Source organism: Lagopus leucura, unplaced genomic scaffold (genome assembly GCF_019238085.1).
Source record: "Lagopus leucura isolate 7727_CA_CO unplaced genomic scaffold, USGS_WTPT01 Super-Scaffold_100004, whole genome shotgun sequence".
NCBI classification, from domain to species: Eukaryota; Metazoa; Chordata; class Aves; order Galliformes; family Phasianidae; genus Lagopus; species Lagopus leucura.
The window spans coordinates 67,427,625-67,452,392 of record NW_024962264.1 but is presented as its reverse complement, the minus strand read 5'-3'; the positions used below and the strand labels follow the sequence as shown (position 1 = coordinate 67,452,392).

The window sequence follows — 24,768 nt, the reverse complement described above, 5'->3', positions numbered from 1 at the left end:
TAAAATTCTGAAGCAGGAGGGAAAAACATTTTCTTGAAGCTTTCATGCGAAGAATTCACACGAGCTCGCCAAAGCTAGGATTAGGAAAGCTGTACTTAAAAAGCTGAGCTACAGCTGTTCGTATGGGGTGTAGGTGGCAGAAGAGATGTTTCTTTACTGTGGCAACTGAAACACTTGCATTGATGTGTTGTCTGGAGACTGGTTGAGAAGTGGAGAGCGTTGTAAAACGTCTGTGGCTTGTAATAAGTGTGGAAGGCATTTCTGTTATTATCAGACTGTGGAGCTCCTCACCACAGAGCTGATGTGAAGGCCAGAAGTAGAGAGGTGTTCAAAAAGGGGCAGGCAAATGCAAGGGGAAGAAGACCGCAGAGGTTTGGATGCTGGCTCTACTTTATGACATCCCTACTGGATTTGCTGCTGGAACCTTTCTGGCCTTAAATTAGGAGAGTGTTGTTCCTATTTGTACCAATCATACTCCTCAATATGACTTTCTATGGCCTTTCTTAGGCATTCTTTTCTTTGCCCTTCATACGCAGTGATGGACTTCCCTGAGGCTTTGAGTAAAGAGGTCCCAGTGTTCATGGCCAATCTTAAAGATCTTAAAAGAACCCGAAGAAATCTCACTTCTTACCTTGTTAGATGAAAAGTCAATAAATTGGCATGCTTGGGTTGGGAAGTAAGGTAGTACTGGTTGATCCATGGGCTGTTTGCTTCTTGAGAAGCTTTGGTACTAAGTCCCGTGAAATACAGTGGCTTCACTTAATCTGCAGAGAAGATGAGCAATGATGGAAGTTGTGTGCAGCTGGGATCACAACCCATCTCATTGCTTGCTGTAGGGAGGGAGCTTTGCATCCTCCTCCTCTCTTCCTGCTCCAGAACTTTTCTGATGATTGCAAAACCAGGGGGAAAATGTTCTTGCTACACGTCCTCAAAGTATTGCAGTGCTTTTGAGGACAGCTTGTTCAGCAGTAAGTCCAGCACCTCGTGTTGGCAGCTCACAGCTTTCCTACCTGCCAAATGACCACGCATGGACTAGAAAGCACTGAGTGCTTGACGCGTTTGACTTGGGCTTGGAAAATAACTCTTCAAATACCTGTGGCTGGCTCCCTGTGACAAATATCTGCCAGCCAAGATCTGCACATCAGGAGGTGATGGCTGTTAACAGCAGTGGCAGTTTTTGATGTGGCTCTGTGTCACCTGTTCCGTTGCCTGGTGGCAGTTGGAGCACACTGCATGGGCAGTTTGTTGTAGCCACTGTGCTGCTATCCCTCGCAGGTAAGCCCACATAGAGTGAATTGAATTGAAGCTGCTCAAGCTGAAACTACACATTTTCAAAATGGTTGTCAGGAATACCAGAAGGACAACTTAATTGTTCACACCACTGCTGAAATCTCTATAGACTGCAGTCTGGTGTCACTTTCGTTACGGAGGGCAGGAGATGTTTGGACAACATGCATAAATACTTTAAGATCCCAGAGTAAAAGGGACTCTCCAAATGAAATCACTGTTGCTTTGTATTTAATTAGCACGCAGGGTCGTATATGAAAATAGTTGAGCAGTTTCTCAAGCACAGAGGTTTGAAACTTCTCCTGGTGATGCAAGGGAGTAACAGGAGTCTTTGATGCTGGCCAGATGTTTGGAGAATTGGGAAAGAGCTCAGAAAGGAGCATCCAGCAGCTTGGCAGCAGGTAAGCAGCAATAGTAACTTTTTGGGTTTCAGTAAGTATTGGGTAAGAGAGCAGTAAGAAACCTGGGAATTTTGTACATGTTTTGTCCAAAACTGTTGGGTGCTGTCTGATGCCTGAGCTGAAGAATTGAGGCTCAGGCTGTGTGTTTCTTGTTGTCAATCAGGACTGATATCTTCTTGGACTTGGAGGAGTATGGGACTTTGTGCCCAGTTTCTTGGTGCTCTCGAGGATTGGTGTGAGCCAAATGTCCTGACATTGACATGTGTGTATAATGGCATCCTACTTGGCGATCTCTGATTAAGGTCTACCCTCACATACAAAGCTGAGGTTGTGTACTGTAAGAGGGCAATGGGATTTGAGAAGTAATGGCATACACAGTTAAAAAGATGGCCTTTAGGAGTGTGCAAAGCAAAACGCAGGATACTGCTTGGAGAAGGATTTGGATATGTTGGGTGGGTAAAGCTGTTCTACTCAGGTCTACTGTGGGTTTGAACCTCTCCTCATCTAAGAATAAGGCAATTCCTGGTTGTCAGGACAGTGTTGGCTCTGGGATCTGTATCACATGGCTGTGAATTTTTGAACTGTCTCTCGCTGGCTTTCGTCATTTGAAGCATTTTGTCCATCTGTACCACTTAGGTAATGATTGGTTTTGATATCTGAGCTCTGTGCTTTGAGCTAAATCCTCTCTAGCTTATCCCATCATTATGTGATCTGAAGCTGGTGCTTTGTGGTTGCCACAGAGGCAAAGTGAAGCTTCATTAGTGTGCTGTGGAGCATGTCAGCAGTGGGTATGTGGTTTTCTCATTCATTCTTTTAAAGTCTTTACCACAAAATTGCCACTTCTAAAGGTTATATTAAGAGATGGGAGTTTGAAAATCCTTTGGCTTCACTGGAAATAGTCTGCATGGCAATGGAGGGTGGGGATTTCTCCAGTTTCCAGTAGCCTGCTCCAGTCCAAAAGGCTGTTGCAACCCAATTTGACCTCAGTTATCCTTCTTATACATCCCAAGTTCACTATCTCTCCTGCTGGACTTTTCTTTTTGCAGAGTTCTTTGAGATTTTGATGAGGATACCACTGAGCCGAGTTCCTTCAACGCGCTTCTCTGCTTTTTCCCTAGGTTCCTTAGAAAGAGAGCTTGGACGGCATGCAAAGTTGTGAAATATCTGGAGACAGCACGGATGATCCTCTTAGTAGTGGCCTACGGAGAAAACGACAGCCTCGAATAGTAGTTATTGGTGCTGGGCTTGCAGGCCTGTCCGCAGCAAAAGCGCTCTTGGAAAGCGGTTTCACGGATGTAACTATCCTTGAGGCGACCGATCGAATTGGAGGCCGCGTCCAAAGTGTGAAACTTGGTAAGAGCTGTGTTTCAAGGGGAATTAGTCATCCATTGGGCTCTCTTTTTTTTTTTTAATGTTGGCAGGTTTTTGTATTGTTATGAAGTTAATTTGACAAAACTTGCAGAAGGTTTCTTGGCATGTGCATCTTGGTCTCCTTGCAGGGTGAATGAGTTGGTATGAGTGTGCTTACCTTTGTTTTGCAAGGGAGGGCTGTTCCAAAATGGACCATGTTTCTGTACAGTGAAGGTCTTACTGATGATAACACTCGCTCTATAAAAGAAGCTCTATGATTAAATAACTGTAAAGGACAGCTTGCACCACTGTTTTCAGCTGGACTGCTGACTAGAAGCAATCAGTAAATCTTCCAGGTAGTCTCTTTCTCTGTGACTTACATCGCAGCAAAGGGGCAAGGTCAGTGCTGTTCTGTTTCACTGGTAGCCCCATTACTTTCCCTAGAACTGCTCCCTGCGAATCAGGCTGCTGGAAAACCCTTGTCAGTGTATGCTTTCATACTGACTTCTTACTTTCCTACCTCTGTGGCTTCCTTTCTCAAGTCAGTTAGGAGGGCTTGTAAAATCTCCAAATGCAAAGTAGTGGAACAAGCTGGTCTAGTGGTTGGTGACCCTGCCCACGGCAGGGGGGTTGAAACTAGATGATCTTTGAGGACCTTTTCAACCCAGGCCATTCCATAATATGGTATGATATGATGTGATATGATATGATATGATACGATATGTGTAGCCCTTTGCAGCTCAGTAGTCAGTGAAGCTTTCCCTTGGTATCTAGGAGGGCATTGCCTGTCTATTCTCAAGAGCAAAAAACTCTTTGCTTCTACTGAACTGCCATCCTTATTTCAGTTAACTCATTCTGTTTCTGATATCATTGTATATTTATTAGATTTGGCCTCTTGCTGGCCTCTTTTTTTTTTTAATCTAACATCGCTTTCTATATTTTACTATATAAACTCATCACAATAAATAAACAGTGATGTCCTATGAACTTTTAGAAGGGAAATGAATAAAAAGGCAAATCTGATTTCCAGGGTTTGAATAGGGCACTTTACGTTCTGCTGAGACTTGGCATAGAGCTTAAAATGGGAAGTGTGTCCTCTACACACAATGCACTGTATTAAAAATATCCTGGATCGTGTCTGCAAGAGGAGGGAAGTGTCAAGATCTGAAATCTTCAGGGAACAATATATAATTTTGTCAGTGCACCTGTGAAATAATTCTGTGCTACTAGTACAGAGAGCTGTTCTTTCTTTGGACACCTTCATCAGTTACTCATCATCTCTTTACCTTTGCTTGGAAACCTACTTGCACTTGGTTATCACTTTAACTGATGTGAGGCATTCCTGGAGATGCTCAAGGTCAGGCACGATGGGTCTCTGGGCACCTGGTGGAGCTATGGGTGTCCCTGTTCATTGCAAAAGAGAGACAGTGGATCTCTAAAGCTCCCTTCCAACTCAAGTGATCTTTTTCAAGTTGTCAGGATTATATTGTTCAGGGATTGACTGTATGCAATTTTTTCCCATGGTGGGAGCATGTCCTGGCCCCTTGCATGCTTTACAGATTCACATTCCCTTTAGCTAAATGATTTTGGAGCTATGTTGAGTGGTGAACTCTTCAGCAGCAGCAGTGCCCACAACCTCCCTATTTGCTGATACAAGGCAAAAGGTCAGTATAATCTTGAGTTCTATTTTTTTTCCATTCCACACTGCTCCAAACAGCAAGATTGCACCTGGGGCATGCAAGACCTGCTCATTTTTCTGAATTGCCTAAAACTTCCAAAAATGGTTACAAAAGTGGTTATTCTGGGTCTTCAACATGTGACTACTTTGATCTGCATCTGTCTAAACAGCATTTAAATGTTACACTTCCCTAGCCACTCCTTGTCTGAAGATCTGCTTTAAATCTTCAGCAGAACAGGGGAGCCCTCTAGGACAGGTGAGGCAGAGGGTTTCTGTTTCTGGACTGCGTGTTTGTTGTACACCAACCATGACATCTGTCCCCACTGCAGATATTTCACCACAGGATACGCAAGGAATAGTCAGGGCTTCAAAGGGAAATGGGAGAGTTCCTGTGCGTAGTCAGAAGGCTTGATATGCAATCTGTGCATTCCTTTGGAAGCTGCTGCTCTGGTGTATTGTTGTGCACAGGCCTGTTTTGGCTGCTGCTTGTGCCTCGGTAATCTCATTTGCAGAGTAGGAAGTAGACTTTATTTTTGTTGTATGGATGGATTCATTCCAAGTAGATTGAAACAAAAAATCTTTTATAAATTAACTTTCTCTGCTTAAAAAATGTGTTCTTTAATGTGACACTTTTAAATAATTGCTCATGTAACTTACGTTAGGTAACGACTAGCTTATCCACTTGGAGATGATTGTGCCTTTCTAAGACCCACAGGCAAGAATGACTATTTTCAATGTGTTGGTATTTGATGACATTCCGTGCAGCTACTGAAAATAGCAATGCATCATTCATGCAACTGAGCACCAATCTTCTTTCGAAGCTCAGATGCCCCCATAAATGAGAGCTCCATGCAGGAAGATTGTTAGTGCTGCAGAGAGCAAGCTCCTGACATAACGCAGCAGGCACTATTCCTGCTACTGATCTGGCATGTGATGACTCGCAGGAGGATTGCCTTAATGAGGTGACTGCCACATGCAGTATTTATGAGCTTTGTACCTTTGGCTGCCAACGTGCAGCAGTGGTTTCCACCAGGCTGGGTGTGCAGGGACTGTGTTAGGATTTGCAGTGTCTTCAGTATTCATCTCTGTGCCTGGATGCTGCACGGTCCAAACCCCACGCTTTGTGATAGGAGCACATAAGACACACGTAAGGATGCATGTAAGGAACATGTAGCACTCAAGTCTTCTGATGTGTATTTTGAAGGAAAGTTGTGCTGTTCAATGACAAGGCTGTTGTCTGCTCAGAAAAATGAGGTTATATGTAGAGTTTCTCTTTGAGGCAATGCCTCAGCCACATTTCTTGAAGCTTTCATCTATTAAACTTGACTGCGTGAGTGTGGTGCTGCAGTGGCTTTCTAGCTGAGCATCAATTTACATCTTAAACAGTATCTTATGACTGCTAACTGCCTGATGCTTCCTTTATCAAGCCGGATCCTATTAGCATCCCACTTAATGAGGCATTTGCACACCTTTGCAGAGTGAGCTGCACAGTGTGCTGTTGCCTGGGACGCTGCTCTGTTAAACTTTGCTGCAGGACTTCTGAGGATCTGTAGAAATGTGGGTCAGAGACATGACCTCAGCTTATTTTCAGCACCTCCTTCCAGCTGCTGAACACTGTCCTGTGCCATCAGCCCAGTGCTGGTTCAGACTCTGTTAGTTGTAAGGAAAGGAGGACAGTGGGACTGACCAAACTCTTTCTGTTTTGCTAGCAGTGCTGAAGGCAAAATGTGTTTGATGCTTAACCTGCAGCTTATAAAGAACCTGACAGAAATTTTCAAGGGAATCAGTAGTAAAATGGGATGTGTTCCCTCATTTGGAGAATGGAAATGCATTTTTCTATTTCATTTAGTCTGAGTATTAACCAACTGTAACACAAACCGTATTTGTAAATAACTTTCACTTTTAATTATGGGAATGGGTTCAGTTTGTAGATCAGTCTTGCTGTCCCAAGGCAGTCCAGTTCTTCTTCCTGCTCCCTGCTGTCGTTGCTTTTTCTCCATGTGTTTGGGCTTCTATCCCCTCCTTAGAGTACAGCAGGTACCTGAAAGTAACCTGCTGTATACATGCTCTTTCTCTCATACTTGGGCATGGTGGTATGTGTTGATGGTTGAGCTTGATGATCTTAGAGGTCTTTTCCAATCTTAATGATTCTTTGATTCTCTTTCTGTATTATGTAACTATCTTCTTATGTGTCCTCATATCTTGCAGTGTTGCAGCGTGGCTCCTTACAGCTCTTTTCTTTTTCTCCCTCCCCAGCTCTTCACACAGCTTAAACTTCAACACGAGCAGTACATCCTCTGCTGTTCACTTGTGTTCTTAGGTTTTAGGATTAGGAGAGATGATTTAGACAGGCAGGGTAGCAAAGGTAGAGCAGCTGACAACAATGATGGTAGGAACTGGGAACCTAAAGGATTCTGTATTTCACCTTAAGTATCAGAGGAGTGTCACAGAATCGCACAGAATCACAGAATCACCCGGGTTGGAAGGGACCTCAAGGATCATGTAGTTCCAACCCCCCTGCCTAGCAGGGCCACCAAACATACACATTCAGATCAGGTTGCCCAGGACCCCGTCCAACCTGGCCTTGAACACGTCCAAGGACGGGGCATCCACAACCTCCCTGGGCAGCCCGTTCCAGGGCCTAACCACTCTCCTAGTAAAGAACTTCCCCCTAACATCCAACCTAAATCTTCCCTCCTTCAACTTGGATCCATTTCACTGTAATGTATCTTTGTTGGAAGCATCCCTTCATGCTTTCAAAAAAAAAATGTGCTTCCAAAACTGTTGTGCTTTATTTACTGTCCTGCAGGGCACGCCACTTTTGAGCTGGGAGCTACGTGGATTCATGGTTCACATGGAAACCCAGTCTATCATCTAGCAGAAGACAATGGTTTACTTGAAGAGACTACTGATGGTGAAAGAAGCGTTGGCCGGATCAGTCTTTACTCCAAGAATGGGGTGGCTTATCATCTTACCAACAACGGGCAGAGGATCCCAAAAGATGTGGTTGAAGAATTCAGTGATTTATACAACGAGGTTGGTATTCAATGTGAGCTTGTACTATGTACTACTAGGTGAGCTCGTAGTTCTGCATGAAACACTGGGAGCCTTTGCTATTTCTACAGAGGTAGAAATCCAGTAATGTCTTGAATTTCTTTTCAAAAAATCAACCCTAAGTTTTTGCTCATCATCTCAAGCACAACCCGTTTGTCTCTGGTGTGGGATTACTGTTGTTGTTGAACAATTTTTCCACGACGTCAATTTAATCGCTTCCAGTGATTGCTGGGGAGACCCAATCATCTGCTCTAGAAAGTTGCTACTTAATGAAAAGGGTAAGAGGAGGGATCAAATTACTAAACAAAGCAGAATGCAAAAGCTTAGCAACAACCAGCTAAACATTGCAGCCCTGTGACATTTTATTGATGTTATAAATACCATAGTGTACAGTGCAGTGTGCCAAAGTCAACTCTGTGTCGTAGGAATTGCAAGTTTTCCTGCATCAGAAGGAAAAGGACATCTTTTATTGTAGATTCAGGCCAGCATTGGCTTTGGTTTAAAGTCTTTCTAACTTTTTTTTGCTCAGTGTTTACTGATCTCCTCATATACACTGAACAGAAGAGGGCTTCAGGATGTGGTAGGAGAGCCAAACAGGAGAAAAAAACCCGCACAATTACACATACAGAACCTAAAAATATTGAAAGGGAGACTGCAAGATGGAAATGGAAATAAATGTTTAATGGAAAGATTAAGTTCTGCTGAAGAAGCTGTAAGTCAGTGTTAAATTCTTAGACAAGAATCACCAACTCTATGTTGATATAACTGGGCAACACAGTTGTGATCCAAATCACAGCCAAACATTATTATTTTCATCAGTCTGTAGGCATGCCCACAACCTTCATATTTTCATCTGACTGAACTTCATAGCATCTGATGCATGGATAAACACACAGTAGGGTGAATTACCCTTGGATAGTTTCTGTTTAAAAATCTGTCCATCAAAATTTAGAAAGTCTCCAAGAGAAAAATCACTGTAGCCTGTAAAGAATTATTAAGAACTGAATGTGGAGGAGGGATGTGGATTTTTCACTTGGAAAGAATTTTAGTAATATATCCTGGGGCTCTAAACTGCAATCTGTGATGAGATGGCACAGAATTATATCAGTTTTAGAGAAAAGTCATAGGAATTTCAAAGAAGCCTCATTATAGGGGGAATTTAGCAATCTTAGGAATTTAGTATGGAATTATTTAGTAATTCAGCATGGAAAGGAGATCATTCTGGACAAATGTAAGCGGGGATAATTCATCTGAACTGTTTTTTCAGACTACTGGGTCAAAACAGAACCACAACCAGCCAGAAAGAAAGATGGGTTAAATATGTGCAGCAAGATTAACAGCATATAAGAATCGAAGAGAAGGAGGAAGTAAGTGAAAATACCTCAGTGAGCAGCATTACTTATGTAAATGAAACTCCACCAACTCCTTGCACTGCTCAGTGATCATCCTATCTCAGAGATGATTATGAAAGTCTCCACCAAAGGGAGGGTGTCAGGTGCTGACTCTGAAAGGAAAAGGGACTACAAAGATGAGAGCTACTTGGCTTTGAGATACAGTCAGTAAGATAAAGGCTGTAACAAGGTGTCAGTGTTCTAAAAATGATTAATTTGCTAAATCTGCCCTTCCTTTTAAAGCAAGAAAAAGGAGGCAGCCAGTGACATGAGAGAACAACACATTTAAAGTTAATCTTCTGTATGCAGCGTGTAATTAGCTTATCGTTGCCACAGGATATCTTTATTGCTAGGAAACAGAGAATGGTTTCACATTTATGAACTGTAAAAATGTCTACAGCTACTCTCTACAGTAAAGAATTTACGAGGGACAGCTTACCCAAGGAGAGGACATCAGGCAGCCTCTGACTGCTTTGCTTTCTCTTCAGTCCCTCAAAACGTGCTCGAATTTCTTGCAGGGCAGCCCATGTTTTTATTTAGCTTCTTGTTCCAAAGTGTCAGATTGGACAATCTGAGTTAACAGGGCAGACTGAGCTCTTCCCTGCACCCATCAGGAAGAGTGGTTTCTGTGACCTGAAAATCACCACTTAAAAAGACTGTATGTATATACAAATGCCTCAGTGAGGGGGAAGACAGGAACATGTGCAGTATGCAGGCGGCTTTGGGAACCTTTTCCTCTGACATAAATGCAGGGAATGTTTCTGTTTACATGTGCTGAGTCAGCCTGGTGCTTTTCTATTTTTTTCCTCTCCTCCTTCTTACCCCACTCTTGTTTTTTTTCTTTTTTTTTTTTTTTTTAATTGCATTTTCACAAGAGTCCATTCCAACTTCCTTTTGGTCCCAGCTGCCCAATATCCTGTTGTTTTCTCTGGTGATGAAATGGGTGCTGGGAAGAAGCAGTAGAAATTTGGTCTTCAGTTCTGCCACTCTTCACTTTTAGGAGATAGGATTCTAGGTGTTAGAATACTGTGAAGTTGCCCAACACAAACAATCATTTTACAGATCACCAAACCCTGTCATCAGGCTCCTGCTCTGCCTTATAGGAGCTCCCAGACCCTTCTTGAAGCCTTGGTCCAACATCATCTCTCAGGCTGCATCTCCCCCTGTAGAAAAGACTCGTATAGCAAAGGCTGTGACTGACACAAGCTGTCCTGACTTAAAAAAGAGAAGAAAAAAAAAAAATATATGATGCAAAGCCTAATCAGGGATGGAGCACTGGCATTAACAGTGGAAAATGTAGTCCTGAATGGACAGAGGCTAAATTTGTCACAGCTTCAGATGCTTGCCTTCCCCTGCACAGCATGCTTGCTTCCCATGCTCTCAGACTGCTCTCCTTTTGCTGCAGCCTTGTGCCTAGGCTCTTGTGTGTGCCTCCACCTCTGCTTCTCCGTGTGTATTTCTCTAGTCTCAGTTATTTTGTCATTTGGATACCACATTCAAGTGAGTGCAAAGCACAGAGGATCTCCCTCAAGTGTCTCACTTGGAGATATGGGATCACTGAGACTGCAGCCAACAAGGTGAGGTCTTCCTCTGCATACTGAATTCCCCCAGTGTGAATAGCAGTGTATCCCAGTATCTCCAGCTTAGCCTTGCTAATTCATTTGGAGAGTGCTGAGGCTTTTTCCAGGCACTTATCCAATCTTTTTTGGCTGGCTTCTGCTTTTATGTGAGTTTTGCTTCTTTTTGTTTGCAGTAGCCTGGATTTCTAACAGCTGAAAGGGTGCCTCACAGAAGCCTCTATCTGGTTACAAGGAAGCTGAGCCATCTTCATTTTATAGCAGAAAGTTTCCTATGAGAGTCTGTCTTAGCTGAGAACAAGTGTTGTTTTAAGACTGTCTCAGACCTTGCGCTGTGCAGCACTGGCACTATTCAGGTCCATGTGGTCCATTTGCCCTCAAAGAAAGGAGCAAAAGTTGTGCACCAGCACTGAATCATAAAATCATTAAGACTGGAAAAGAGCACTGAGATCAGCAAGTCATCAACCCATCACCATCATGCCCACTAACCACGTCCCTCAGTGCCACTGGCTGGTTCACCAGGGTGTGATGCCACACGTTCTTGGTCTTCCCATCTTTCTCTCTGCTCTGGATAGGATAATTTGGGGAGCCTGGGGCTGGGAAGTGTTCAGGACTCTATTTCCTTATGTGTGACCCACAAAGAAAAGGGGCAGGAGTGGGAAGGACAGGGTTATGTATGCAGCTTGAGTATCTGTGTGTGCATGGGGAAAAGTGTAACTGAGGACAGCCTATCTTAGAGTTAAGATGGGTCACTTCTGTCACTATTTAGTCCTCATTTTCCTCTGCAAACAAGCATTTATTGCCAATTCCCAGGTATCTGTGAAGGATGGGAGGGAGGTGGTGAGCTTCAGTTAAATGCACTATGCTTGCCCATGTGTTTTGCATTCTACTGGCCAGCAGTAGATTTTTACTTAGACTTCTCAGTTAGGCCATGGTCCCTAATGGTCTGCTTCTCAGGAACTCTGTCTTTAACAATCAGCTAATTAATGGCCTCGTTATCTCTCTCCTGTGCACTGGGGGAGGGATGCAGACAAAGAATGACAAAGTTTTTCACCCTTCACACCCCCACCCTGTGCTGGGCTTTGTGCCATCTCCAATTAAGCTCCAGCGTGTTGTGTTATTTAGAGGGGTGGACCAAAGGGCCATCGAGAGTCAGAGTTCCCTCCCTGCCTTTCTTTTGCACTGGCAGATGTCTGGCCTAGTAACAACATGAGCCTATTTCCATCAAGGTCTAGGGCTGATCGGGGATTAAATCACTTGAGTTTTTAACAAAGTGAGGAAAAGGCAATGCTATGGATCATCACTGGCGCTGACAGGAAGAAGTGTGGCTTGGGATGTGCTTTCCTGACCTCCTTCAGCCCTGAGAAGCTTCTTTATTTAGATTTGTTCTTCCTAAGAAACTGCCTCTTCCTGTGGTAAGTGAGCACTGACGTACAAACACATGTAGGTAATAGAGGGGACATCCTTGGTAGAGCCCACGTTCCCTTCAAAGACCCCTGTTATTGGATGCTTCCAAGCAAGTCAGAAAGGAGACAGAAGAAGTGAAGCCATTGTAGGATCATACCCTTTCCATTAACACCTGATCATATTTTAATATTTCATCTTCAATCCCATGTAACCTCAGGATTGAATGTAAATCCTCAGAACTAGGGATGGAATGTGCCTAGAATGTGTAGCTGCTTGAGATATTCTACTTCTCGTGCTTTTGCTGGTAGTGCTTTTTGGGCTGATTTTACTGCCTGAACCCAGCTGTAGGATGTCTCGATGTGGGATTTGCTGTCATCTATTATCAAGCTTCTTTCCTGATAATGGATAAAAGCCCTGAAATAACAGGGATTCTGAGGAAAAAAAAAAAAAAAATCTGGGTGCCAATCATGCTCATTCATTATCTGATTGATGGGATGACATCCATAGGAGCAGCTTTCCTTGGTGAGCACAATGAGTTGGGGGCATTTCTGCTCTTTTCTCTGTTGGGCAATGAAGAGTAATAAAAACATACCCATGGCTCACGTATCCTTTTGGCCAAATGGTAGCTGGATTTTAACACAGCTTTGCTTGTCTTGTGAACGTGTTATCTGCTTATAGTGTGCAATCAGCTTATGGAAGCTGAGCTGTGTTGACTCAAGGTCCTTGCAGCTTATACTTGCTGGAGATGGTCTGGGCCTTGGGAATCTATAGATTGAGAGTAATGGGGTGCTGAAACTGCCAAACTCTATTGCTGTCTCTAGAAGATAGACAAGGTACCATTCCCCTTCTTTTGCTGGAAGCCTTTGTTTTGTAAAGGGCATTGGTCTTCACCTTTCTCACCTGGAAATCTCCTTGGAGAGCCTTAATGTCTCAGTGTCTGCAAGTCTCACTTACCTTCAGCGCCTCTACTCATTTTTCTTATTCTTACAATTTATCTTCCCTTTTTTCCCCTATGTTTTTGTTGTCAGTTTTCTCCTCATTCTTTACTTGTCCTCATCTGTTCTCTCCTCCATTTACTCACAGACCTGCTCTCTCTTGTTCCTACCACTCCTGTATGTTTTCTCTCAACACCTTCCCATCTTCATTATTCTTCCGTTTTGCCTCCTGAAATTCACAGTACTTCTAAAACCCCAGGGGAAATCAAGCTTCTGAGGAGCACTGAGGTGAAGGAAGCTGGAACATGATTAATTGTCTGTATCAGTAGACAATGAAAAGCTGTTGGAGCCTTTGATGGACAGCTAGCTGCCTGCCAAGCACTTATTTATGAGCTGAAGCCTTCAGTTTGCTTAATTCATCTGTCTCCAAAGAAAGATGATGAGTTTTAGTGAAACCAACTTAGATGGGAAAAATTGAGCAGAGATGTAAGTGAAAGAATGGAATCATTAAGGTTGGAAAAGGCCTCTAAGGTCATCAAGTCAACCCATTACCACTATGCCCACTAACCATGTCCCCAGCCTCCAGGGATGGTGACGACAGTGACTCATTCTGGGCAAACAAGTCAGTAATGGGATGAGTTGCCCTTCTGGGAAGCACTTTTTAAAAGCTTTTCTCTGTTAAAAAATTCCTCAGAGTTTTTCCATTGAGATGAAGAGCCGTGATTCAACTGCATGCTCTTCTGAGAGTCTTAAGAGGCAGAAATATTGACATATTCCAGACAGCCACAAGCAGGTGGCCAAGGTGGATGGTTGTTTTCTTGTTTTTAAGTAGCTGATACAGTAGAAATCCAGGACTGAAAAATGTCAGGGATCTGGGACTGCACCTGGGACGCAGAGGTGGAAGAGGACTTTGAATGGTCACCTGCTCTTCTGCAAGTGATAGAAAACACATGTTCCAATAAATAGTCACTTAATATTAACTTAATAATGAAGTATGGTGAGTAGGCTGTTGCCGGCGAGTAAGGGTGATTATCTTAGGCCATTTGTCTTTGCCTGGAGGGAAGTCTTGTTTCCTTCCTTCTACCCAGCACAGCTGTGGGTGCAGTCACACGTGGTGTTGGAGCAGAGTGTGCAATGAACTAAATCTCAGAGGTTGGCAAGGGAAGGTAGCCTGAACATGCTGGATTTGGATGGAGGAAAAAGCGTCCTGCGTGGGGGCTCGGATGCTGTTTTGAATCACAATGTCCATTTTCCTTGTCCCATCTATTACAGGTCTATAACCTGACTCAGGAGTTCTTCCAACGAGGTAAACCAGTCAATGCTGAGAGCCAGAATAGTGTGGGTGTCTTCACACGGGATGTAGTCCGGAAACGTGTCAAGGCTGATCCAGATGACACAGAGGCTGTCAAGAGGTTGAAACTAGCCATGATCCAGCAGTACCTTAAGGTGTGTGTACACATCGTTGTTTCATTGTTTTTGCTGCTGTCCCATCACTGAGGAATCACTGTCTGTGGGCTCTTGCTGTTGGGCAGTTTTTTGTTTATATGGACAACCTTTCCTCTTGAGACATATGCTGAGACAGTGTGCTGTAGGAAACAATGCATTCGTTGCTTTTTTTCTTAGCTTTCTAGCTTTTTAATTAGAATGGGATTTCCTAGGTCATGTTAAATCTTCTAGTCTGATTTAAGGTTTTCTTACACCTGGAGCTATTCTGTTGCCATCTTCTTTTAGTGATGTGTTGTCTTGTGCCTTACTCTTGGCACCCCATGATCCCACCAAATATCTTTTACCCCCTTCTGCCTCTGCCCATATCTCAGAGACCAGAAGAAATGTATCTCTGGTGTGAGTGATTTGCTGAAGAAATCCCTGGAAAGCATTTTGAAAGGTAAAGGAATAAAGTCAAAGGCAGATTTTATAAACCAATGTCCTAATCATCTTTCCTCACGGCTTCCCTAGTTCTTTTATCTCCTTGATGCCTTGGCCTAAATGAGATCTCTGTGGGACGAGGAGTTAATGCTGCATCAAGCACTCCACAAGTAAAGTGTAACAGTCATTCCTTTTTCAATTATAATGACTTAAAGGCTTATGAAATGAGACAGGGGAGCCAGGCAGCATTCTGTCACATGGGTAAGTATGTGATATTCACTGTTATTAGGTGGGAAAACTGAAACAGAGATAAAGACTTAAAGAGTATCCCAAGAGGTCTGTGATAAAGCTGAGATTTGAACTCAGGCATCATAAAACTTTGCTCTTATCTCAGAATCCTAAATGAAGAACTTGTGTAGAGAGGCAGCTCCATTACCTAATGACTAGTTACTTACTATTTTATTCATGCAGTTTTACCAGTGCAGATGATATTATTCATTTGATGCACTCCTGTTTTTCTTCTGGTGGTGGCATTTGTGGCTTCTACAGGTTGCTACAGCCGAAGTCTTTTCTGCAGCCCTTGCAAATCTTTTCTCATATAAACACCTGAGAACAATAAAGCTTCTGAGACTTAAGGCTCTCAGATCAGAGTGGCTGCTGAGAAAGTGAGAATTAACCAGTGTTTCAGCTGAAGCATGGTCTTGGTAGCTGCTTGTTTTTCTCTCTGTTAACTGTTTTGCCCTTTTCCTTCGTGGTTGAAATAACCCAACAGCCATCACTGTTTGTTATCTCCATAATGAGTCACTCATCTCCAGACGAGTGGCTCTGCTGTGTGACCCAGGGCACAGGTCAGCAGTACTGACCCTGAGTGGCATGGATGGGGCAGAAGCACAGCAGACTCAGAGGACAGATCTTCAATATCTGCTGGCAGTGTGGCCCAGTGGCAGTTCCTACTTAATCCTTCCCTGTGCATTGTTCAGGTTGGGGCAACCATCTTGATACAGTCCCAGGAGCAGCCTGTGAGCTACTTAGTGCAACTTTAACCTTTTCCTAAAAAGCTATCTGATTTGTTTGCATGATGTTTTAGCCCAGCATGGAGATTCTTGCCCTGCATCAGGGTGCTCCAGGCTTCCAAAGGTAGTCTTCAAAGTGTGGAAGCACCTGGAAAATGTGTGAAAGGGTAAGGCATGGAACTGTAAAGTTCCCTTCATCTAAAATGCTTAAAGAACTGCAGTGTGGGAATAATGGTGATTTGAAGATTATTAGATCACTGTGTGCCAGCCATTGTTATTAGAAACTTATCATGAGGCAAACCAAACATTTCTGCCTTTGTTTGAGGGATTGATGCAAGCTGCATCTCTGTCTAATGCTCTTGCTAACATTGACCTACAGGTTGTGGATCTAAAGCTTTGATAATCACATCAAGAGAGCCAATTGCAAGTGTCTCACATCTTGACATCTGCCTTTCCTGTCTCCTTTAGTTCCTTCTGTATTGGGTCCTGCCACCTCCTGCAGATAGTTAGCGTGCTGATTGCTGACTGACAGCATGTTGAAAGCTGCAGACAGCAGAAATAGCTGCCAAATTTTTTTTCCTGGCTCTTCAAGAGGCCGTTTATTAACATGGGGAAGAGCATCCGATTAACACAACTCCAGCTTCTGTTGTGGGAGTGCCAAACAGCAAGTCCTGGACAGGGCTGTGTTTTTTTAATGCTAGGAGGCAGTCAGAACTGTAACCCAGTGTCATCAGAAGAAGACACATCATCTCTTAACCATGGCTGATGGAACTGTGGCCAATGCAACCAAGGCCAGTGCAGCTTGTGATCTTAACAAAGTGGTTTCTCTAACTAGAAGCAAGGTTAAGGGACAGATTTCATCAGGTCTTGCAGAACACTTTTTTACTAGTGACAATAATGCGCTTTAAGAGAGGGATTCAGGATTCCCAGCTTAAGCATCTGCTTTTTGCCCTTGCAAAGTGAGTTGCTCTGCGGCAACGTTGCTTCTGTGTTGCTTTTCCTTAGGTAGAGAGTTGTGAGAGCAGCTCCCACAGCATGGATGAGGTCTCGCTCAGCGAATTTGGGGAATGGACGGAGATCCCTGGGGCTCATCACATCATTCCATGTGGTTTCATTAAAATCGTGGAGATTTTAGCCCGTTCCATTCCTGAATCTGTCATTCAGCTCCGCAAGCCGGTCAAATGCATCCACTGGAACCAGTCGGTCAGCAAGGAGATTGAGAGAGTGGCTGACCACAACAGTGACCTCCCTGAGGAGGACAAGGGCTCCAATGTCTTCGTGGAGTGCGAGGACTGTGAGTTTATCCCAGCTGACCACGTCATTGTGACCGTGTCCCTGGGAGTCTTGAAGAAACGCCACGAGAGCCTGTTCCATCCCCGCTTGCCCGAGGAGAAGGTGATGGCCATTGAGAAACTGGGCATCAATACCACTGACAAGATTTTCCTTGAGTTCGAAGAGCCTTTCTGGAGTTCTGAATGCAACAGCATCCAATTTGTCTGGGAAGATGAGGCGGAGAGCGAGAGCTTGACTTATCCCGAGGAGCTGTGGTACAAGAAGATCTGCAGCTTCGATGTACTCTACCCACCTGAGCGGTACGGCCACGTGCTGAGCGGCTGGATCTGTGGAGAAGAGGCTTTGATCATGGAGAAGTGCGATGATGAAACTGTGGCTGAAACCTGCACCGAAATGCTACGGAAATTTACAGGTCAGCCATGCCCTGGTTCATTGGGTGAGTGGAGAAGAGTGGGAGAATGGGGGTTGGGTGTTGAATAACCATTAGGAAGGAAGTGTACTAGAGTAATTTTTAGTTCTTTGGCATCTTATGTTGCTCTGCTTGGGTTGGGTAAGTGCTTCCAGTATAGCTCCTGCTTGGGTGTGCCTGGAAGCTATTTATACAGAGGGGCTGATAACCAGCTCAGGAAGTGGTGGACTGAAGTGCTTGAAGATTCCACATCCTCTGCTTTGTTTAATCACAAATTGTAAGTATTTGTAAGAGCAGCGTCCTTCAAGATTAGATATGTTTTATTCTAGAAACAAGTCCCCCACTTAACCTATTTATATCTGTTACCTCATGCTACCCAAATCTCAACACCCAGTGAATTTCCAGCCCTACCTCTTGTCCATGATCTCTAGTTAATTGAAGAAATTTGCCTTCACAAGTTTAGCTTTCCCCTGCATTTACAGACCATTTGCTGCTGTCAGGGTAGAGATCTATAGAAGGGGACCTGGAAGCTGAGGACTGCCTGCATAGCTGACCATTGACCATTTTAGTACTCTCTTTAGAAAACATTGGCTAGACTTTGTTTTCACAAACTCCATTGCGGGGACCAAAACTGAATCCTTGGCTCATTCTTCTCAGTGATACATCCGTGATGGATGATGGCCCTGTGGTTGTGCTGCAGCTTCTGTTTCCTGAGCTGTTTGTTTTCAGTGGTGTTGGGTATCCCTACGTCACGTCACAGTAGCAGTACACACATGCCTTCATTCCTCTTGACTTCAGCAGGCCAGCTGCTGCTCTGTGGAAGCACAGCAGGAGGTTTTAAAGCCAAGTTCTAGTGCTGGCATCTCCCTGAGAGTATAAACAACCTTGTTTGCTGCAGCTCTTCTCACTTAAATCACCTTTTTCATCTCAATTTATCTAAGAGAGTTGATTCCTTGGCTTTGTATTAATTTGGCCGATGGGAGTGTACTCTCCTATTCTCCCTCTTCCTTGTTGTGCTCCTTTGCTGTTATTGTTTTGTGTGTGTTGGATGTTCTTCTCTTCCTCCTGGAATGGAAATAGGTTGGCACTGAGTCATTGGTACGTGCTACAGTTGCTGTTCCAGCTGATGCTGCACCTGGTCACTGTCCATCAGACTCTTCAGCTGAATGGTTTCTGTCTCAACCTCCAATCCTGGGTTATCTAACCCTGGAGAAATTCACATGGAATATTACTGAGCTTCGCCCTGCAGTGAACGTTTTGTGCTTAAGACTGCAAAAGTCTCCAGCCTGTCCTTGAATCACCCATTATATAGCATGACTTGTTCCACTTTTTTCCAAGCAAACAAACAAACAAAACAACAACAAAAGCCCACCTGTGAGTTTTTGGGGGATAATTGTTTGGGTTCCTAATTTTAACTTTGCTCCTCAGGGTGGAAAGAGAGGCTCTTCTGTAAGGTAGTTCAGATCTTCCTTGGTCTGTTGCTTGTGGAGCCCTTTCCATTGGCTTCAGAGGGTGTTGGACATGCCCTACGGTCAATCCATTCTTTTAGAGTGTTATATTATGCTGAGTATTTCTCTCTAAGAAAAGATAACATACCTTTGTGACCTTAAATTTCACTTGCAGGTTAGTGCTGGGGCTTATCTGGCTTTGCTGATTAAAAAACATTTGGGATTGTTCTAGCCTCAGAACCATTGGCAGTCAGAGCTCTTCACTACTGGATGACAGAAGGCTGCAGGCTCCTGTAGAGCTGATTAAATGGGATGCCTCCAGACAATTACTGGTCTTGCTCTTTGCTTTCTTTGTTGGCTAAGCTCTGAGCATTAGATGCCAGAAGGTATAATTGCAGGCCTGCTCCCTCTGAGTTGCCAAGCTTAGGCTGGAGATGCCCTGAGGAGTCCTGCCTGTGCTCCTGCTATTTCTCCAAAAGGCAGTGGATCTCTTTTCAGTGCTGTTCCATACTGTGTGATATCTAGGATGTCCTGATGTCCCTTTGCTGCCTGTGGATGCTGATGTATAGGGATAGTACCACCTATCTCTGTAACATTGATGGGATTTTAGAGGCTCTGCTGGCAGATAATCAAAGTTTGGGTGTCTCAACTGATAGGTATTTGTTGATTTTGTGATGCTTCATTGTCTCATATCAGTCCCATAACCAGTGAATGTGTAGAATGAAGAGAGGACTGTTGGAAGCATGTGAATTTATCTTCCATAGCTTCACAAATGGGACTCAGTGGCATAAAAAATGTGTCCTATTTTAGTGAAGGCTGATTTCTTTTTTTTAGACATTTTATCTTTGTTTGGACAGTGAATGAGTGCTCAGTTCTTACAAGTTTCCACATCTGTGCTGGTTGTTACTTTTGTCTGTAGGCAAAGGCACCATATTTACCCACCTATTTAAAAGCAGATTGAAAAAGCCCAATTAAATATATTCCTTGAAAGAGTCTGCCAGTCTTTGTAGTTTCTGTGTTGCAAACAGCAGCACAAGAGGTTTAACAGGAGACATTTGCATCATGTCTGGTGTGCTGGAGAACCTTAAAGGAAAACCTTAGGGGATCTCAGGAGAGCTGTCTGCACCATGCAGTGTGGTGCTGAGGAAGGAGATTGGCTTCTCTTCTACACAGCTGCTATATAAAGTACCCCGCTTCTCCTTAGGTCCGTGCTGGCAGATAGATCTGTGTGCTTCGTGTTGCCGTGCTGTGGTTTCCCCTGTGATGGAAGTGGCTATGTGAAGAATAATTTCCTCCTGGGAAGGCTGATGTTTGCTTCTGTGTGTATGTGGCACACGATCATCCATGGGAAACACAAGAGAGATGCAAAGCTGTTGCTTTTACCGGTTCGAATGACTATTCTATCAAATATTACAGGATTTATACCACTGTTAGTTGAGCTGATGACTCCAAAATTATTTTGTTAACAAATTTCAGTCTTTCAAATATGTGGCCTTATCAAACAAGCCATCATCTCACTGCTTGTAGTATTTCTACATTAGTAGAAACTTGATGTTTCTTTGGTCCTTTGTGGAGCTAGGAGTTGGACTTGGTGATCCTTCTGGGTCCCTTTCAACTTGGGGTATTTTATGATTCTATCTTTCTACAGGCATGCTTTACATGTTGACTCTACGTTGGCAGTGGAATGAATATAAGAACATGCAGGAGAAGCATCATCAGCCCACTGCAGAGACTCCTTTCACTTGTATGATTGTTTCTTGTAATGCAGCACGATGGATGACTGCTTGCTGTTGTGTCCTCTCATGGTGTTTGTGGTGTATTCTCCTGAGCTTTCCCACAGCCCTTCAAAATAAAACAAGATAACTTATTTCCTTGACGCATCTGAGAGCTCCCTATTCTCAGACTCCCTTGGGCTCCTCACTTCCATCCCAGGCATTCTCGCTTTGATGATTCTTGGAGGAGCGTGTTTTAGAGCCCTTGTTATGCTCAGTCCTGAAACAACATTCATTTATAGGGTGTATTTTGTTTGTAGGGTGTGTTTGTTTGCTAGTCTGTGCCATATTTTGATCTGTGTATTAGTGGTTAGAAAGTGTTCACAGGGTACAGCAGCAAGCCACCCAGGTGCCTTTGCTGTGCTTCAGCCTTATATTTCATCATTCTGGTAGACGCATCGTACTCCAAAAAGTGGTAGCTGAACCATGGCAATAATTTGCTCCTGATTTTAAGGAATTAAAGGCAATGACTGTTTAGTAGAACTAAGAAGCACTAATCTTTAGAGCTGGGCATCTCCCACTCTAAGCTGTTATGAAGAAAGCAGAGTTTGGATAGTCTTTGTGCTAGGCTGAGCATGTTGAAATGTTACCAAGCCAGGGCCTGAAGCAGCCACAGGAGCTGTGTAAGCTGTGACAACTCTCAGTCACTTTGCCTCTTAGAATTTTTTTCTCTCAACTACCCTCACCTCCATGTCCTGCATCCACACTGAAATCTTACAGCAATCTAGAAACCCTCCTCCCAGCATCATTCTCCCTTCCATGCCACGTGCATCCCACAGAATGGGTGTGCTGGAGTTTAGATTTGTTTTGGGGTGGTGACTGAGTAGCAGTTAGAGTGAGTAATACAGGCTTTGAGAACTTTCTGACAGGCTTACCTATGCACCTGCATGATGAGGATTTGCCTTCTCATTACTGTTCTTTTTGGAGGAGTGTCTCTTATGAGACTACTTTATCATCCAGTTTAGAGTTGGGCACCCAGTTAGATACCTAATTAGGTGAGATGAATTGCTTGATCACCACCAGGGTCTAGAAGCTGAATGAAAGCAGGGAATGCTGTATATTTTCACCTAGAATGTGTCCTGGGTTCTCTGGAGCTCCCAAATCTCTTCTGTATGTTTTAACAATCTTTCCTAAAATGCGAGGCTGTGAGTGGATGACTGGAGTTGAGAGGGATGCTGTTTCTGTTATTTAGATACCTGGAACATAGCGTTAGAAAGGAGATCTGGTTGAGGTTCTCTTCCATGTAGCCTGTAGGCTCTGCCAGGATGTGTTTTGAATACAAGCCACTCACAACTTGCACAGATGTTCTCTCTTGAATGCAGGCTCACTTTTTCTCTCCTCTTGCCTTCCATCCAGGGAATCCAAACATTCCAAAACCTCGTCGGATCCTGCGGTCCTCCTGGGGCAGCAATCCCAATTTCCGTGGATCCTACTCCTACACCCAAGTTGGGTCTAGCGGGGCCGACGTGGAGAAACTTGCTAAGCCACTGCCTTATGCTGAGAGCTCCAAAACTACTGTAAGTATGGCCCGAATCACCTGAGTGACGAGAAGACTAATAGGACACTGGGCAGTGGGTTTTCTGGGAGGCAGATTGAAAGAGAGAGATTCTGGGGCCTTCAGTAGTGTGTTTTCCATATTTTTATACATGCCCATCTGGACAAGTGATGGATGTAGGATTTTACCTCCTTAGTGACTGGAATCCCAACACCTTGGGATTCCTACCTCTCCCAAAGAAGAACCAGGAGCTGAGCTTCCAGGTGGCTTCTGAAATTGTGATAGGGATCATTAGCTTGTTCAGAGCTCCTTAGGAGAAGTTATTCTGATTTAAAGCATACACAGAATATACAGCATTAAGTGCTTAACCCCTGCTAATGGCTAGGTCTTAATATTTCAGAGGAGCATATTAGGAAATCCTTATGTTTTGGCAGGAGAGGGTAATGGAAATCCAGTCCTTGGCTGAGGGACTCGTGCATTGGCAGGGGACAGAGAGATTTGTTCCCCAGATACTGTCTTCACTTTCTTAAAGAGAGTGAGAGCACACATGGAGATTATTACTGCAGCTCAATTTATAAGCAATAATAAATTAATCCAAACTCACCCCATCCAAATCCAGAGACAATGTCTGATGGATATGCAGCCTCCAAACAGCCATACAAGCACCCAGAGCCACCATGTAATTTTGGTCAGCATGGAAATCTATTAAAAAAGACAGCAGAAGCTTTAGGAACCTTTCGCATTCATTCTTGAGGAAGAGTGGGATCTGAAATCCTCAAAAGTGAGCGAGGAGCAATTTTACCCAGCACTGAACTATTGATGTGAGAGAGAAGGCGCTGTTTCACCCTGTGGGTTTTGAGATGTGGCTGCCTTTCCTTCCGAAGTTGCAATTCCCAAATAAATCTTTAATGTCCAGAAGTCTGAGGTGTGATTTAGGGGAAGCAAAGAGGACAGAAAGCACAGAAGTTGGATGCTCAGGGACTTGTGCAGCTTTGTTTGAGGCTGTGGGAGCTGGGATGGTGCCGCAGCTCTGCCAAGAACCACATGCAGGCATTCCAGAAAGGGTTAGCTGCATGTTCCCAGATGTGCTATGCCTGTCCTACACTACACTGGGGCTTCAGTAGCCACCTATGAACACCTATAGCATATCAGCTCATGGGGGATGTGGGAGGGCACAAAAATATCATCTCCTTTTTGCCTCGTGCGTACTTTTCAGTAAGCTCTGCTGAGCTTTCCCACTTTTCTTATCCCCTCCAGCCGATGCAGGTGATGTTTTCAGGGGAGGCCACTCACAGGAAGTATTATTCCACTACCCACGGTGCTGTGCTTTCTGGGCAGAGAGAGGCTGCTCACCTCATTGAGATGTACCAGGACCTCCTACAGTGCCGGAGCTAAAAGGCCCCATGTTTGCAACCACCACCAACTGCCCATTCATTTTCCAGGTGTGTGGAGGAGATTCCTTTTTTTTTATTATATTACTGTTATTTTATTTTTATTTCAGTTCACAGTAGAACAGCCTTTATCTTTTCCTATTAAAAACAGAAAAAAAGAAAAAAAAAAAAAAAAGCCCTGTTTTAAAAGCCTGGTCATCAATAGCTTCATTTCTGTGTGCTGTATTGTTAACAGGGAAGGGTGCTCTTTTTGTCTGTTGAACTGTTGTCATTTTAATTCTAACTGCACTTTCAGTGCCTATCTTTTTTTTTTCCTTTCTGTATTGTAAGTGCCTTCTATACTAAAATAAATGTTGTAATAAAAAGACTGCATGATTCGGTGCTTTCTGGATAGTCATCTCAGTAAGTTATTACGTGTTTTTTCAGTGATGTCAAAAACAGAGGTTTTCTTCCTATCTACAAAATTTGGAGTAGGGAGATCTTGAGAATGATTCTGTGTATCAGTTGATTGGTGTGTGTTCAAGGAATTGTGCCCTAGAGACATTGTCGTTTGCCTTATGTAGGTCAGCACTGAGATCCCTCTGCATCACTGTGTATTTAACTCAATGTCATCTGCCTGTCAGCTGCTGTGGGCCTTCGTGGAAACCTTTCTGTAGTTTCGTGTGGAAATTCGTTGGGGATAGTCTTAACCTATGCCTTGTCATAGAGTCATAGAATCATATACTGGCTTGGGTTGGAAGGAACCCTAAGGATCATGAAGCTCCAACCCCCTGCTACATGCAGGGCCACCAACCTCCACATTTCATAGCAGCCCAGGCTGCCCAGGGCCCCATCCAACCTGGCCTTGAACACCTCCAGGGATGGACGGGGCGTCACAGCCTCTCTGGGCAGCTGTTCCAGCACCTCACCACTCTCTCTGTCAAGAACTTAAAGTCTTTGGGGTTATGTATAATTTGGTGGATCCACAATGATTTACACAAATCTGAGAAACTCTGTCTGGT

General features: G+C 43.9%; 1 protein-coding gene across 2 annotated transcripts in view; it reads left to right on the top strand.

Moving 5' to 3' along the window:
- The window catches only part of SMOX (spermine oxidase), a 45,760-nt gene extending 21,642 nt beyond the window's left edge, over positions 1 to 24,118 (top strand). The window contains exons 2-7 of one of the 2 annotated variants that reach the window (XM_042871767.1): positions 2,807 to 3,041; positions 7,526 to 7,752; positions 14,353 to 14,526; positions 16,965 to 17,664; positions 22,238 to 22,398; positions 23,634 to 24,118. In XM_042871767.1, the coding sequence (XP_042727701.1) occupies positions 2,834 to 3,041; positions 7,526 to 7,752; positions 14,353 to 14,526; positions 16,965 to 17,664; positions 22,238 to 22,398; positions 23,634 to 23,771 (1,608 nt within the window). In that variant the 5' untranslated portion in view covers positions 2,807 to 2,833 and the 3' untranslated portion in view covers positions 23,772 to 24,118. The remainder of the gene's footprint in view (positions 1 to 2,806; positions 3,042 to 7,525; positions 7,753 to 14,352; positions 14,527 to 16,964; positions 17,665 to 22,237; positions 22,399 to 23,633) is intronic. The other variant, XM_042871768.1, reaches the window with a different exon arrangement.
- The last annotated feature ends 650 nt before the right edge of the window (positions 24,119 to 24,768 follow it).